Source organism: Cydia amplana, chromosome 18 (assembly GCF_948474715.1).
Source record: "Cydia amplana chromosome 18, ilCydAmpl1.1, whole genome shotgun sequence".
Classification (NCBI taxonomy): Eukaryota; Metazoa; Arthropoda; class Insecta; order Lepidoptera; family Tortricidae; genus Cydia; species Cydia amplana.
The window spans coordinates 5,083,168-5,100,805 of NC_086086.1; the positions used below are offsets into that span (position 1 = coordinate 5,083,168).

Consider the following 17,638-nt stretch of genomic DNA (forward strand, 5'->3'; position numbering starts at 1 on the left):
TGTTAAACTCGCGACAGATCACGTGACCGTAAGACGATCACGTGACCGTAAGACGGACCTGTTACATGTAATGTCATTGAGTTTTTCTTTATTGATTTAAATGCCATCTAGTGAGTTTCGCTCTAACTGGTATTAATATAACTCGAGTACTAACAGTGATGTGCTTAGGGGTTTCAAGTAATGCGACGAAATAACGCTAGATGGCGTTAACCTCAATTATACATAGTGCATTTTGCACTAGTCCTTGAGTTTTCACTTCTGCCGGCACTTCCTGAGTGCAACCCGTTGTTTTTTTTTTGTTATTGTTTGTTAATACCTTTTCAAACTGCAATAGGAACTAAACATACGATTTCACAAAATAAAGAATTTGGAGTTCCTTGTATAATAGAATAGATTCAGTAAAATGTTAGGTCAATCAGATTTAATTTTATCGAAGAATTAATTCCCAGCAAGCTGGAAATCGTTTTAATACTTTCATTTGGTCCTAAATGCATGTAATCCGTATTTGCTCCATTCCAGTGTAGGTACATAAATTCAAGTAATAAAACGATTTCCAGCTTGCTGGAAATTAATTCCTCAAACGCTATATTTGGATCTAATTTGATTGGCCTAACTAAATAATGATTATGTGTGGTAAAAATCCAAATCTTACAAAATATTAGAAATGTCAGAATCATTATGAGATTTCATCAATCATCATTACGAATTGTAGATGTGAAAGAACCAAAATAATAGTGACCATAATTTGGCATGTTACATTCATAGATGTAATTTGTATTCGACATTGGTTTAGATTTCATAACACATGATTCTGTTCTGACTAATCGAACTCCCTTTTATATTCGATAGTCAGACCACGCTAACTCTGCATGGCATTTTCAATGACAAAGTACGGGAATGTCATCAATCATCATTAACCTTTTCGACACCGTGTCAAACACAAAAGCTCACGCTGACGCCACGTCACCGAAGTGTCAAAACTGAAATTGAACTTTATGCATATGCACGTAGGTCTATGTTGCTCTGTGATATGTGACCGATTAATCGGTCTTTGGCGTTGAAGCTACGGTGCGGATATATCGGTCATTGGCGTCCAAAAGGTTAAGAGCCCATCAACGTGCACACAAGCGCCACTGCTAAATAATCGTGATTAAGTATTTAAATTTAACGAAATACTCCTTTTTTGGGCAGTCGTCTTTTTGGGGGCCGCTACGTACTGTATCTTTTGTATTAAAGTGCCTTTTGAATAGATCAAACTATAGTTCGTTTTTTTTAGCATTAGAAAGAACTTGAAAGAAGGTAAGCGATTTTGACACTTGAAAAACACTTTTTAAAAATCAATAACTATTACTTATGAAAGCAGAAGATTATAAAAGATCGTATTAGATTCATAATTGTTACATATTTACCGTAACTTATTTTTAAAATGTGTTTTTCAATTAAAAGACACATCAAGATTGTTTACCTTATTTCTAATGCTAAAAAAACGAAGTATTCCTAGTTTTTATACTTTTTATGTTGCTGGATTCGTCGATCTATGAACTCAAAACAAAAACGGCCGTTTTACTTTAGACGCATATTTACGACGCACATTTAATGTTAAATTTCTATGAAAATATGACGTTCATAATTTAATTACACTCCCTCACTTTGTCGTGTTCAAGTCCGCGCAAATGCAAAGTTAACTTAGGCGGACTCGAGTTGTTTAATATTTCGGCTCCATTTTCAGATTCAAAAATTTTTTTTCGATGGACTGAAGTAAAACATAATTATACTTATTATAGGTATACCTAAGTATTGTTTATTTTAATTCCTAGGACTTAAAAACGGAAAAAAACTGCAAAATAATATTAATTTGCATCAACACATTATGTGCAATTTATGTGCTCTATTCATAATAAGGTCAAGTTCTCAAGTTGGGAAATTTATTTTGACAATCGAAACGTGATTAAGTTAATATCATAAAATTTGATTGCTTCAAAAATAATTAAAAATCAACAAAAAACAAACTTACTTTACTTATTTAAAAATCACTTTAACTCAACAACAAAGAAACTAAAATGAGACAATGTAAAACCGCGATGTTTTAAGTTTACGATACGTATTGAAGTAACTGTGTCAACCGTCCCACCGTGTGTCACTGCACTGACTGACCGGGCAGACGATCTCAGCTTACAAGTGTTATAAAACACTGCTTTTCCCATAGCCTGAACCAGAGTTACCGTAACCTCGAATTCGTAACAATTAAGTATGCGATTAAGCGATCGTTTCTTTTACCTACTGGTTTAGCACAACAACTCGCTTATGCCCGGTTAACTACTGAAAGTATCACTGCAAAAAAGTTTTATTTATTTGTTAAAGTGGACCTATACATTCTTGGATCTTCAAAACTATAGTTGGTCAAACCAAATTGTCAGTAAATAAGAACAAAAAAAACTATAGGTACCGTTCATCCTTTTCTTTTGGGTGCTAGTACTAGTGTAAGACAAAGACAGTATGATTCTCTCAGTCTATGTTTGAAATGAGACAGTCCTTTGACTAACTATATATACCATATAATTATATAAATATACGGACAAAAACCGGCCAAGTTCGAGTCGGACTCGCGTTCCAAGGGTTCCGTACATTAAGTCCGACTCACGCTTGGCTGCACATTTCTAATAGGTTTTCCTGTCATCTATAGATAAAGAACTATTTTGTGTATTTTTTTCAAAATGTTAGGCCCTGTAGTTTCGGAGATAGGGGGGGGGGGGGGGGGGAATGGTAATTTTTCGCCTATTTTCTTGAACTGCTAAACTCTTTATCCTAAAATTATTAAAAAAAAATATTTGAGATTCTTACAATACGCTCTTTCATTTGATATGTAACACGATATAGTTTGAAAAACATTATTTTTTAATTTTCTCATTTACCCCCCAAAAATGGCCTCCATATTTAAAATTCATTTATTTACGTTACACGTCCATCTTTGGGTCACAAACATACATATTTGTGCCAAATTTCTACTTCATTGGTCCAGTAGTTTCGGAGAAAATAGGCTGTGACAGACGGACGGACAGACACGCGAGTGATCCTATTAGGGTTCCGTTTTTTCCTTTTGAGGTACGGAACCCTAAAAATCTTAAGTTTCCGTCCACACTTCCGTGTAGGGCACTAAATTATTTTTATGAATAATAAATACTTTATAAGTGTAGCGTAGGGAAAATGACACTACCTATTTATATCACGTCATCTTGCGCGTGCGGAAGGTAAATGGTTAGGAATAAGACCGCCTATTATTACCATTATGCCCATTATTAAATTTTCTTTGTTTATTTTCTATTGTTACGAAGAATATTTTTTCACTTGGGGAGCAATGATTTCTCCGAAACTATTAATTTTCGTTGAACATACATTGGAGTCATACATACCTATCGGTAGCTAAGGTACCTACTTTGGTGTATTGGCAATGTGTGAAATACCTACGTAGAGGAAAAACAGACAGCTATGATAGCGCACTTGGGTCCAAATATAGGTACATATACATAGATGTTTAATTGAATGTTTGTTAATTAATCACACAAAAATGTTCTGCCTATTATTTTCGATATGCTGAACTTTAGCAGAGAGATAGTTCAAGTACACACTATGAAAGCATAAATCACAAATTACATAAATCCGGGGAGATCCCGGGATTAGCTATGTCCCCATAATTATCCTCTAACTCCTTATAAACTGAAATCGATGTCATATAAGTAGGTACTAAAGAAAAAGAGATAAAAAGATAGTTTATTCAAGTAGGTAGGCATAATTACAATGCGCTTATGAACGTCAAATAAAGCTAACCGGCTACAACCCTACACCTCTGCCCAGAGAAGATTTAAATCCCCCCCTCAATTGGAGGAGAGTATACCAACATGGGTCCGGCAACAAACACGGCGGGACACATCTTTAAAAAAAAACATTTATAAAAAAAATACATCTAATCAACATGCATTACGAGAAAATTAGGAAAAAAAAACATTGATCAAGCCCTACCAGTGGTAGGGCGGGCTGGAGGGCTTGGTCATATGTTTCAGTGGTGTGATTACTTATAGCACAAATCAAAATACCTATTTGATAAAATAATTTTATTTGTTTCAAATGTGCGCTTCTTTAATTAACAATTTCTATGCGGAAGTCAGCGAAAGGTTATTTCGGAAGAACTTCCCGTAAGACGGGTATTGGCCAACGTAATACCTTGTCACATGCTGCCGTCCCAAATTTGGATCTTAAAGTTTAAGGACGCATACCTTGTCTTCCCTTTAACTCTTTTCCGGTTGCATCCTTCCTTATGCTGTGAAAGGTCTTGGCAACTTAATCTCGTTAATATAGGTAGGGTTCAATTGGCGTAAAGGACAAAATGCTAGTTTTCAGGAGACGCGAAAAACGGTGATTTAATGTTGATACCTATATTTTTTTTATAGTTATAACTATATTTTATTATAGTATAATTACAATATAGCCACAAAATACAAAAACAAATACATTTTAACACATTAATCGATCTAAAATTCACCTTTTAGTGTTCATGTTTAAATAGGGGATCGTAAAATGACGTTCTCAGACTACTTTATTCCAAATTTGGGGTGTGTTAGTTATCAGCCACGTTACAATGTTTTAACTGAATACCTACAATATTTTTGTACCAATTATATTTAATTAAAAAAATTAAGTGTTATTTTTTGTATCTCAGGATAATTTTCGTCGCGTAGCGTAGCAACAAATATTGAAACATCTGAATATCCGCAACTTCCTAAAAAAATCATAACAGCAGCAACTGCAGCTAATGCCGCTAACCGCTGCTGCTAACCGGCCGTTAGCAACCCGCGCTTAATTCACAAAAAAAAATTAGGTGAATTAAGGCGGTAAAGTCAGACCCAGCTAACTCGGCAGCGATTTTGATAGCACAGACTGTGCAAGTGTTATTTTAAACGTCATAATTTCATAGAAGTACATCTGTGCAATGCACTGTCTACGCTATCAAAATCGCTGCCAAGTTAGCTTAGTCTGACTCTAGTTATTTTAAGACTTGTAAGGTCAACAAGGTACCATACTAAGTATGTATTAGATTAAGAGTGCAATGCTTAAAATATACCCAAGAACAACGCCGATCACATGTAACACGTCTCGATTTCTTCACTCGCATCATAATTATGATCCTGCCATGATGCCAGTGAAATTAACTGTGAATCCCTTTCTAACAAAAAAATAATATTTTACAGATTTTTCAATCTTTGGTCCGGCCGTCTTCGACTAATTGCGGAACATGCTACCTACAGAAGCTAAGCGCGCTCCGCGGCGGTTTACTATCAAACTTTCCATACAATTACAATTTATGACAAACAGTTTGGTGCAACCGACCCTTAGTTTCTAACGACTAAAGTGGGGTTAATCTTTACTTTATGGACCGTCGATTTTTGGGGCGGGATGGGGGGAGGGGTACCCCCAGTCCAACCCCCATGGCGCGGAACCCCATGGTTATGGAGATATCCATGGTTAAAGTTTGTATGGAATTACTATGAAATAAGGGTCTTTAGCGTATCCGTCCCTAAATAAGGTCTATGGGCCTTCACAGGGACCAACGCAAAAATGACAACTGCGACGCGACCAAACACGTTTGCACGCGTATTTAGGCAACAGCCAAACCCGATTTTCGTTAAGTTGTGCAGTCTACAACTAAGTACTAGTAGTCATTTTTGGGTCGCCCCATGTGAGAAAGGCCTATTCAGATCAGAAAGGCTCCCGTACCGAGGTGTTCAAAATGATCTTGACGCGACTTTATTGTTAAGAGAATAAGAGCGTGTCAAGGTGTAACTTTGAACCCTTCGCCGCATAGCAACTTTTGCTGCAGACTGTATAGTTTGTAGCTTTCTAGTAGAGCCCGAAGGCTTATCCTATTGTCTATTGTTCAGTAAAACCGCACGTGCTACTTACCTGCAAAAAAGGGTCCTAATTATTCTATTTGGCACCTGAGCGCCAGCTAGTCCAACGCTCAAAAAACCAGTGTAGGTGCGCTCTCCGATAACGCGCCTTTGTTACGCATCTCGATGACACATTTTAGACTGGTTCTGTAGCGTTCGACTCGCCGGCACTCAGTAACCGAAGTACCGATTTTTTATGCAGGTGGTTGTGGCACGTGGCACGAGCGGTTTTACTTAACAATAGACAATAGGATTAGCCTTCGGGCTCTATTAGAAAGCTACAAACTATACCAAGTGAGTGGGTGGATAAATAAAATGGCCGTATACTGTTTAGAGTAGTTTATTCTATTCCCTCATCATCTTCTCTTTCTGGCGAGCCAACTTCTTCTTGGAGAGTTTCTTCTTGGCCGGCGCGTCGTCGGCGGGCGCGGCGCGCGCTACTGCGGCCTCTCGCTCCGACAGGCACACCTGTAAACAGTACATATAGTTTGTCAAAGGACTGTCTCATTTCAAACATACAGAGAAAATCATACTATCTTTGTCTAACACTAGTACTAGCACCCAAAAGAAAAGGACGAGTATAGTTTTTTTTGTTCTTATTTACTGACAAATTGGTTTGACCAATTCTATATCCTATCTCTATCTGTCGCAGCGGAGTGAGGTGACTTCATTGGGCCGGGTGGCCATTTTGCATGAAATACTATTCCTATTGGTCGAGGCGTTTATCGGCCACAACAACACAAACAATTTATTTGTACCAATGTGTATTCTCACATTTTGCTAAAAGAGTGAGACGCAATGCACATTGGACAAAAAAGTTGGACAGGTGGAATAACAACCTTAGGGACATGATATAAGGTCCGAATTAGAATTAACTAATAAATGAAATGCAGTGCTAATGATTGCTTTTTCCTAAAGTTGATATTAGAAAGAAACTTGCCACTCAATAATATGAACTTGTAATGAAGACTATATTAACAATTATGCCATACAGCACAATCATGAGTTGCCAAACCAAAGGTGATGTTTTCCTAGATTGCATACTTTAATATTATACATGAAGGTTGGTGCATGCTTACCTCAATGTGGCAGGGCGATGACATGTAGGGGTTGATGCGACCGTGGGCGCGGTACGTGCGTCTACGTAGGCAGGGGGCGCGGTTCACCTGCAACACACCACCATTATGAGTACTGTCATACTGTCATAATTAAGGGCCAATTGCACTAACCACATTAGCGGACAGAACATTGTGACTTGGCAAAAAACTATGTAACTTCCCATTAAATTACGCTCTTTTCTTGAAGGTCATATCAGTCCGGAAATACTGCAGGCGACAGTTCATTTTACAGTTTAGCTGTGCGAGGCAGGAAGTTTCTGGAGAAACACACAGTTGAGGACTGCCAACCATAAGGATTTTTATATTTTATGGGTGACAGATGGCTTGACCAACCCTAAATATAGTCAATTGTCAACACAGATGTGTGACCCAACAAAAAGTATCGAAATAGGCTTAAAATCAACTAACAAAAAGCTAAACCAATGATCAATTTGTATATTTTTACTAGGCCATCTACCTTACTTCCCATCATGCCATATCATTTGTAATGTAACAGTCTTTGAAAAACACATTCAATTGGTTGCCACATTCAGACACCGTATTTCAAATTCAATGGTTTACCAATGGCTGTTACGTATGTCACATATGGTGGAACAGATTACCAAATATATCACAGTCCAGGAATAATTTTGACAATAAAGCAGAAAACCGAACTTCACAGAATGGACCAAACTTGTGGGATAATGATGATTGTTTAACATAGCTAAATCTAACTAGTATAGCATGTTGGTGACAGGCATGAAAAATAAAATATAAAATAATGTATTTTATTTCCTGTTAACTACCGGACACCATTTACTTTTTGCCTTTAGAAAACAGGTTGTGCAATAAATACACATTGTCAAGCAAAAAAGGCAAAAGTTAGACCAAAATAACTTGATTAAATTAATACAACTGTCAAAATACTACAATCCACTACAGTTCAATATCATATCGCAACATCAAAAAATGTTTGTCCAAAATTTAATTTGACAAATTTGTAATGTCCAAATATCAAACCAAAACCAGTTAATTATTCCAAATTTTATTTGTTAGCCGTCTTTCTGTAGCCGTCTAAATTCAGTGGATTATTTAAAAAAAAACTTGTCCCATCATAATAAGAAAGTTTGGTAAATAAAAGATTGGACAAATAATGTTTTGAAGTTGCGATAGATAAACCTACAAGTCATAGGTACAAACCTGTTATTGATTAGTGCTTTTTCATGACAAGATCATATTTTAAATTGTCAATCTATATATCGGCGGCCGATCGTAAGATCAGGCAGATCGTAATGTTCCTGTGTAATGTTTTGACGATAGTGACATTAAACCAATATATAGGTAGGATAGGTTCGTTAGGTTGCTTTAGATGCCCGAAGGGCAAACTGCCCAGAAATAGGAGCCCCGCGTCGACTCAGGGAATGGGTCAAAGGTTTTCACGTTTCACAATATGCCTAGGAATTTCACGATATGCCTGACCTTACGATAGGCCGCCGACATATAGAGGAATGTATAAATAAAGGAAAATTGCTTCAAACAATTTCACATAGTGTATGCTAATGATATAAGTATGGTATAGGAAATAAAATAAAGTCTATTATATTAATTTTAATTCATGTTACAAAATGATTGCAGTTCTGTAATATTCAATTAATTTCACAGTGACTTATTTTAAAGTTTTGTTAAGTTTAATAGCAAGATAAAATGGTGTTCTCCCCACCAAGATACCGGCAGGAGCTGGACAGGAGTTCCAAAAACAACTCAGTCCTTGAAATGTCTCACACTAATTTGATGTCAGTTACATTCTGACACAGGTAACTTGCAATGTCACAACATAAATCTGTCACTTAATATCATAATCTATCAAATTTATCAAAGAGCATTGTCATTTAAGTAAAAATACATTTCACGACTCTTCTCTTTCTGCACAGACTCTAGTTAAACTTTACTAAAACCAAGTTTGTTTCTTCATAACTTTGAAAGGTATTAACCAGAGCAATAACTTCACTCCAACTAAGTAGATAATAATGGTACATACCTGAATGTGATCAATGACCAGCCTGTCAACATCTAGGCCTTTGTAGTCAGCGTTGGACTCGGCGTTCCTGAGCAGCTGCAGCAGAAACTCCGCGGACTTCTTCGGCCAGCGGCCTTGTGTAGTGCCGAACTGCTTCGCCTGTGCGCAGCGACCCACACCGCCGTTAAAGCGACGAAAGGGAATGCACTCCTTCTTCTCAGTCACGTTCTTCAGGTAACGCACGGCACGGCGCAGAGGCAGCTTTCTTATTGCCATCGCCGTTTCATAAGTGTTCTGCAACATAAACACTCTGTTACTATCTACATAACCTAAGCCAGATATCGAGCACGTAAACATTACGATCAAAACTCGAAATTACCTTGAAATGAACACGGAGGTTTGAGCCACGCGCCTTGCATGACTTCGCTGGGTTATCCGGCTCCCGAGAGTAACGTCCCATTTTGCTTCTGAAACAGGCGGCTTAAAGTTACAAACGCAAGACACAAAAGAGGTTATCAACTGAAACACTGCTGACTTTCACAATTTTAACAAAATAAACTCTCGAATAACCAGTAAACACTGTTATTTTAAGCATATTAGCGAGATTCCATTCAATGGTCATTATAATTTTAGATAAAAACGGATTTTGTTAAACACGAAACCAACCTCTCACGGGAATAACTTGACAGGAAAAGGCATAGACAAAATGTTTTGACATTGACACTTGCGTCAGTGCTGTCAGTGGCAAATTTGTAAGTCTATGGCAATATAGCAGTATTTTTCTAATATTTTTTGGTATCATTTCAGTTGAATAAATATTTAAGTGCAAGATATTATTTTAAAACTTATACATTTAAATAATTATTTAAAAAAATGTAAAGAAAATGGAATGGAATGTCTTCTTTATTTTAAAATAATTTTAAAATAAAGAAGGCATTCCATTTTTAATAAAATTAATCCGATTATGGCGCCACCTATCATACTCCTATGAAAACAAATTGACGTTCACGTAGTTCCATTTCCATCCGCGATTTTTGTCGGTGGCGCTAGTTGTGATGGATTTACATTGAATCTAGTTCAACTGCTGTTCACACTAGATGGCGCAAAATTATAGGTATTTGTAACTCCGTACTATCAAATCTATTCTCTTTGGCACCGCGATATTTTGTATCTAAGTTTCAACGTTTTTATATAAGTAATAACTATGTAAATATTTTTTAAACATATTGTGTACTTAGGTATACCATTTTTTCTTCAGTTTTTTTGTAGTAGGTACACGTAACACAATGTAGCTAAATGTTAGCGTTCAGCGCATCCGTAATGTAAAGTAAGTTGTGTAAGTTTACCACATCAAGTTTGGTCAATGGTTTGGCCCAACTCGGATCATTAGAATCGCTCGACGACTGCTAAAAAAAGTACAGTCAGAAGTAAAATTGTTTTTAAAGAACATTAAATGTTTGAACTTAGGCGTTTCGGTCTATCTGATACTTTATGTAATTTATTAATTTATTTGCATAAAAACCTTTGTATGAAGATTGGAAAACGACAGGTACAAAATAATACAAGTTGGTTAGTACATTTGTTTTAATTATTGTGGCTAACACATTACAGCTTTCTATAAATAATAATAAATTCATACATAGAGGTGAAATATTACAAGTGAAAATTTTACCAATTTTATTTAATTCATTAAGACATTGCACCACAATTTTTGAAAACAAATGCAACAAAAATAATAATTTATTCCAGTAGGTACCTACTTACATAATTTTAAATTATTACTATTTATACACTCATGTACCTATACGGTAGGTATTAAAGTTCATAATGATATGTATTTAACATTACTGAAACATGTTAAGGCAAAAAATTGCTAACTATTCAATTCGAAGTTATTTTTAAAAGTTACGTGCAAAAACACAATAGATGCCATTTGGAGGCTTAAATCCGTGAAAACAATGTACGTTATTAATAATAATTATTGCATTTATTTGAAGAAAAAATTGAAAAAGTTTGATGATGTAAAAAACATTAAGTACCTATACATCGGAAAACAAATTGACAGTAGTCCCTAAACTAGGCCTATGTATCTTGGGAACCAATTTGAGTCGAGACATGGCACTATTTTTTCGGTTTGTTAACTAGCCTGTGCACGACGAAGTTTAAGATAATTATGTGTTATAGCATACATATAAATTATAGTGAACAATAAATAAATATTTGATTTTTAATAAATATTTGGTTGATAACTTTGGGGTCCCTAAGCAAGTAGGCATACTAACCAAAAAAATGTTACCTATAAGATATCGCAGATAACGAATATTTACAAAGACATTTATAATAATTACAGCGAATTTAATCTAAGTACATCTAGGTATTTACAGTAATTTCAATGAGTAATTCCTATAATATATGACTAGGTCTATAGACTAGAATGATTAACATCAAGTGGGATGAATTCAATTCAATAGGATTGCTTGTAGTTGTACTAGACGCTAATTCTACATAAATATTCTAATACTATCTACATTATTCTACAAGACGAGATTCACACATTGGTATCAGTACCAGTGTAGAGATTAGTAGAACGACATAAGTTTTTTCTCAACTAAGTACTTATAGGCCATTTTCTAAATTGTATTTTAGTGATCTGAGTGAGATAACTGTATAGATAGCTAGCAAAAAATCTGCTGTAGTCTCAAACAATTATTTTGATTAAATAAGTTTAGGTGCATTTTGTAATTATTTTCATTGCATTATCAATTATTGTAATTACCTATTGATGGGAAAACCATTCAAACATTTAGCTGCTAATAACCGCTTATTTACGTGTGCGTTATTTCAATGAATTCCCAACTACTTATGCCGCACGATCCCATAGTTTCTAGTTGACTAGGCCCTTGGCGTTGACAATCCTTTCTATGTGCTTAAATAAGGTTTGATATTGCTTCGTGCTCAGATGCGGTGGCGCTAGTGTGGCGCCGGCGCGGGCGGGAGCAGCGGAAGGGGCGCCACACACGCTGCGCACGCGTCTCGCTCTGTCAACACATGACACAGGTAATTAAGAAAAAATATTAATTGACTTTTGTGACGATATTGCCACTCACAACAATATTTTAAACCTCAGCAGCAGGCATATTATGATCGCGGCATGACGTGATTTAGCGTTATTTTAATAAATAAAGCGCGGTATCGGGAATATACATTATATAAGGACCTATATGCTTTGTACCCTATAACTATCATGCGCGATATACCCTAGGTACATATAATAATACCTGCTGGGATTAACGGTACCTATTGCACTCCTCACTCGTTAAAATCACAATATGATAAATTGTCATTGCTTCGCTTAGCGCCTGAAAGCATGACTACACAAATTTCTATATCGCGGACACACCCCAGATTGACTGGTGCATGGAGGTCACGCCAGGGCTGTTCCACTAAGGGCTCGCGTTCAACATTTGGCCACATTTGGGCCGCTCCATTGCAGATACCCTTCTAAATATGTCGAATCGTCATGTCTGAGGGTCGTGAGTAGAGATCAGGGATGTTGCGGATGCAGATTTTTTGACATCCGCGGATGCGGATGCGGATGCGGATATTTAAAGGTTCACATCCGCGGATGCGGATGCGGATGCGGATGTCAAGATTAGGTACTTAGAAAACGTCAAATATTACATTTTAGTATTTTTTTATTAAAAAAAACGTAACGTCATATTTAATAAACAGTAACTTGGCCGACTTTTCTGGATCTAGACGATTTCGTTATAGGTAATGACGAAATTACCTAGCACTTACGCCGCCGCTATGACGTTCCTGGGCCGACTTGTTCGACATCCGCATCCGCATAAGCTCCGCATCGATTTCATGCGGATGCGGATGCGGATGCGGATGTTGAAAATAATGCGGAAGTTCCGCGGTTGCGGATGCGGATGTTCGCAACATCCCTGGTAGAGATGCCCCGAATAGTGGTTTTGGCCGAATACCGAATACCGAAAATTCGGCCCCAATCTCGGCCGAATACCGAATATTCGGCATGACAAAGCCAACATTTTGAGTCACAATTATTATGAAAACTGATCGCCAACAAAGCTCAACGTTAGATGACGTTAGCTAAAATATATTTTTGTAACAGAATTAATCAATAGAGTCAAACAAATCAGACTCATGATAAAAATAAAATGTTTTTTAACCAACAAATGCTCAAAAAATGGTCTTCGTATTTAACAACTTTCCAAGAACACATTCTAAATATGCCTACATAGTTTTTGGTTATTTTTATTGTGCAATTTTTCTTTTTAAGTAGGTGCATCAGATATTCGGTATTCGGCCGAATAGTAGGCAACATACGGCCGAATACCGAATATTCGGCAAAGTGGCCGAATAGGCCGAATACCGAATAGTTGCCGAATATTCGTGGCATCTCTAGTCGTGAGGTTGTGATGTGATCACCACAAAGTCACTCTAGGTTGTAGTGTTCAATTTTAGCCGATTTGGAAGTTAGTACCTGGAGGGGGCAAGTAGTGGGCGGGCGGACGGAGGTCAGGCAGGCGCCAGGGTTCAGGTTCCTCTTCGCGTTCGACCTTGGGCACCAGGGACCCCCAATCCTCTCGCACTCTACATGGCCATGGGCAACTCTGAAACAATAAATACAGCAGGTTAGGTTCTGACGTCACAAAAAGAAAATGCATCGGTTAAATAATTGATAAGAGATAAAGAATCGTGACATCGTGAGGAAACTGTTATGGTGGTATCACTGATGTTAATACTATATTAAGACACTCTAGTTTATCTATGGTAGATACCCTAAGTTAGTCTATTCTATCATGTCACGGTCCTACAATGTTCTCATAAATAAAGTCTTATATTTTATAATTAAAAGTCTTATTTGTTCATATCACTACAGAAACCGGACTAATCCCAATAAGTTTACCCTCTGGGTTGAAAGGTGAGATGGCAGTCGCATTCGTAAAAACTAGTGCCTATGCCAATTCTTGGGATTAGTTGCCAAACGGACCCCAGGCTCCCATGGGCCATGAGTCGTGGCAAAATGCCGGGACAACACGAGGAAGATGATGATGAGATAAGAATAACTGATTTGCAAGACTAAAGTTTCGTACGGACGGAAAAATAACCCACCTGACCAGGCTCAAAGGTCCCCATTATTCCCGCTACATTTCCCCGCTGAGCTGCACTTGAGACCTACTGAATCTGGGCTATAACCATCTCTGTCTCTCTAATTATAGGTACCTTCATTGGAGTAAAAGAGAAAGATCCCCGCAATTTGCGAATTTTGGTTTTCGCGGTAGCCCCTCTAATACGATCCAGAGCTAAGATCGCAGCCTCTCTGCGGTACTAGGGTAGCTGTAGGCACAAGCCTTATAAAAAATCAACTTTCAATATTTTATATTCTCAATTAATACTTAATCCAAGGTCTTATTGTAATTCCCTATTAATTGGCCATGCTATTAAATCCAGCATAATTCTCGATAGTCGTAACGTTAGATAAAGGTGTTTACGGACGGCACGGGCACGGCACAGGGCCGACACGTGAGCGTTATCTGATGCATGGCACGACAATTACTTAAATAATACCGGATAACTAACCCTAATGCAATAGATTACCGATTTGCAGCGGTGCTCAAACCATAGACGTTCATTATAAATTAGGTTTTTTATCGCCTTATACAAATGTTTTAGAATATAGGTACATAAATGTTTTATTATGAATGTAAATGATAAAATTAAGGATAGGTACAAATTAAATTACAACAAAAATGTAAACAAACAAACTGCTCTTTGCCGTTCCTGATGCGAATATTACTTTTATACATAAATATTATACATACATAAAATATTAGGTGATTTTACCTCGTATATTGATTAATAAATTAGGTAATAGGTACGTGCTAATTAGGAGCTTGACAATGTAGCCTACGTATATCCATTGACATATACATATATTAATCTGATTACATTTTAAAGCTCTTGCAATTTGTATGTTATAAGTGAGAACAGCAAAATTTACATAGGTACCATGTAGGTATGTTTACGCAAACCGAGTATTCAGCTCAAGTATCACTTGCTGTAATAAATATTTCACGTATTGGCATACGAATCACAGAAGGTAACAGGCCGTATCGTGGTACTGGTAGGTACCTAGCTAGGCTGTAGATACCTTACTAAGTCAACTTACGTACTTAGCTATATGGTGTTACCTATCCAGAGAACTATAAACAATCTATTTTAACAATTCAAAATTTCATTTTTCATGTCAATTTTTGACACCAGGGCGGCTAGTGGGTTAACACTTTGAAGTGGTAAGAACAGTTTGAGGACCACCGGTATACATTTTTAAACAGCCAGTGCCGTGAACAAAGCTCGGTGTTATTATGATTGTTGACCGATTCCCTATCGCACGCCACACCACTCATCTTTCATTTAAATTGTCATATTTAAAAAAGGGCCACTTGAAAATACTTGATAATACTTGAGATTTTATTTATATGAAAACTTGAACCCGATCCAGAATTAACAATTTGGTATGATTTAAACTGGTTTTGATACGACCTTGAAGATGGCTCACACTGATTGATGCAAGCGAAATGAAGTGAAAGTTGTGCATGATATGAGCGCCAATCACCAAGACGATATGAACAAATCGGGCTCCTTGTGATACAAGGGCGGTTCAGAAATCATAGCCGTTATCAATCCGTTTCGGTGTAGTATCTAATACATGGTAGGTATCAGGAAGGAAATCAGACTTATCTGGTAGGTAACTCTAATTAAGATATCGTTATCTGCCTATTTATAAACTATCTCTGAATGTAGGTGTCTTTTACCTATGTTACCCTGATATATTTTTTATTTTCTTAAGCATAGGTATTTGAGTGTCTTGTCATTGCTGGACAAAGGCCTCTTAAGCCTTTCCCCTGGATTTTCATACACACCCTTAGCCTTGCCTTTATATTTATGACCAAGGCCAGCCAAGGCTTCGTCACACAGGCGCGTTTTCCGGGCGCGGCGTGAGCGGGGCGCGCCGCTTTTACATACAAAACGCTCACGCCCCGCTCACGCCGCGCCCGGAAAACGCGCCTGTGTGCCGAAGCCTTTATTCTTGTTCTCACTTTTCCCAAGCGGTGGGAAATCTGCGATAAAAAAAATCGATGATAATCCATGGGGATTGGGTAACTACCTACCCTAGCTAAATAGTATTTCATCGCTTGTACCAACTGACGTTGTAAAAGTTGGCAAAACTTTAAAATACTTTCAAAATAAATGAATTTTAAAGAATTTTTTTAACAAGCAGATACGTCTGCGAGCGATATTCCAAATTATATATTAGAGGAACAAATGGGAAAAGTTGGAAATGAAAAAGGTAGGAATGGAAAAATTTGCGATGTCCTGGTAGGCTTCCGTAGCTCAATTGGTTAAGAGCAACACACGGATTGTGGAGGATGCGGGTTCATAGTCCTGCCGGAAGCGTAACTTTTTCCATTTTTTCCTTTAATGTAAAAATGAATTTTAATTTTCTCTACTCCAAGCATGCAGCAGTGACCTCGAAAAACTAATGATAATAACATTTCACGATAAAATGGATATGGTAATAGTCCTGATTTCCAGTCACCGTGTCACCGAACGCGATGCTCATAAAGAATTCAGGCGCTTCGGCATAATTATGCCGTGCCGCTGTATAACCGTTATACAAGTGATGCGATTACTGGCACGGTACTCAATGCAGCTTAATTATTGTGGGCTTCAATGTTTCATTTGGACTTTAAAACGCTGTGCTTACACCGATAGGCCGTACAAAACTCGTGTTCACTGTAGTTTTCCTTTTTCCAAAGTGAATAAAAATGGAGATATAAATTCGTAAATTTTTCGTACATACGAAAACTACCTATTACGACGTCTACATTAAATAAAACAGCATTTTATTGCTGCCACACTTTAAACATGACTAGCGTAATGTTTGTATAATTTACCTATGGTCGTGAAATAGGTATACATATAGATAGATTTAATTCACCCTAAGTAGTGTGTTTTTTTTACATAGATACTTTATTTTATACAACTTGAATCCTTTGAATGTTAAGAACCCTTAAAGACGTCACAGTTTTCGTACAAATCGAACAGCAAGAGTTGTCAATTGTAAAATAAGTACCAAAGCCCTCATGTACCTAACTGTAAACTTATAAAGAATCTATAAAAACTTTGCCGTATACTAACAGCCATACAGAATTAATGTTCCGCACACGCCTCCATAAAACCATCGCAAATGTCATCTCCCAAATGAGGTAAGTAAAAAAGTAAATGCCACCGCGGCATTTGGCCGCGGGGAAGCGGACCTTTTTAATCAAACCATAGGGAGTCGCTAGATAGAATCCGATTTGTTTGTCATCTACACTATTAATCATTGTTCATACTTTGTGAACTTGTGCTGAAAATAATTGGAAGGTAGGTACATATAACCAAGTTTGTTTGGGATCTTAATGAGCGACACAAAGGTTTAACCAAATGGGCGCAAAAGGTATTGTTATTGGTAGGTACGGAATTAACAATCAACTTCAACTTCAACC

General features: G+C 37.1%; 2 protein-coding genes across 2 annotated transcripts in view; both read right to left on the reverse strand.

Annotated features, from left to right (window-relative positions):
- Nucleotides 1-6,266: 6,266 nt before the first annotated feature.
- LOC134656624 (large ribosomal subunit protein uL22) lies at nt 6,267-9,788 on the reverse strand. Its single transcript, XM_063512181.1, has 5 exons — nt 9,723-9,788; nt 9,436-9,523; nt 9,078-9,350; nt 7,022-7,108; nt 6,267-6,410 (listed from the first exon to the last, which is right to left on the reverse strand). Exons 2-5 carry the CDS (start codon nt 9,514-9,516, stop codon nt 6,288-6,290), a joined length of 564 nt encoding a protein of 187 aa, XP_063368251.1. The 5' UTR covers nt 9,517-9,523; nt 9,723-9,788; the 3' UTR covers nt 6,267-6,287.
- Nucleotides 9,789-11,923: 2,135 nt separating this feature from the next.
- The window catches only part of LOC134656302 (SKI family transcriptional corepressor 2), a 40,639-nt gene continuing 34,924 nt past the window's right edge, over nt 11,924-17,638 (reverse strand). Inside the window, exons 9-10 of the mRNA XM_063511811.1 lie at nt 13,567-13,696; nt 11,924-12,094 (exon numbers count right to left, since the gene is read on the reverse strand). Coding sequence (XP_063367881.1) covers nt 12,027-12,094; nt 13,567-13,696 — 198 coding nt within the window. The 3' untranslated portion in view covers nt 11,924-12,026. The remainder of the gene's footprint in view (nt 12,095-13,566; nt 13,697-17,638) is intronic.

Bases quoted from the DNA above. Each gene is read 5' to 3' on its own strand.
- LOC134656624 (XM_063512181.1), bottom strand. From the start codon at position 9,516: ATGGGACGTTACTCTCGGGAGCCGGATAACCCAGCGAAGTCATGCAAG. The intron at 7,109-9,077 runs GTATGTACCATT...GGTGTGTTGCAG, and splicing joins TGGTCATTGATCACATTCAG to GTGAACCGCGCCCCCTGCCT. The intron at 6,411-7,021 runs GTAAGCATGCAC...TACTGTTTACAG, and splicing joins CATCGCCCTGCCACATTGAG to GTGTGCCTGTCGGAGCGAGA.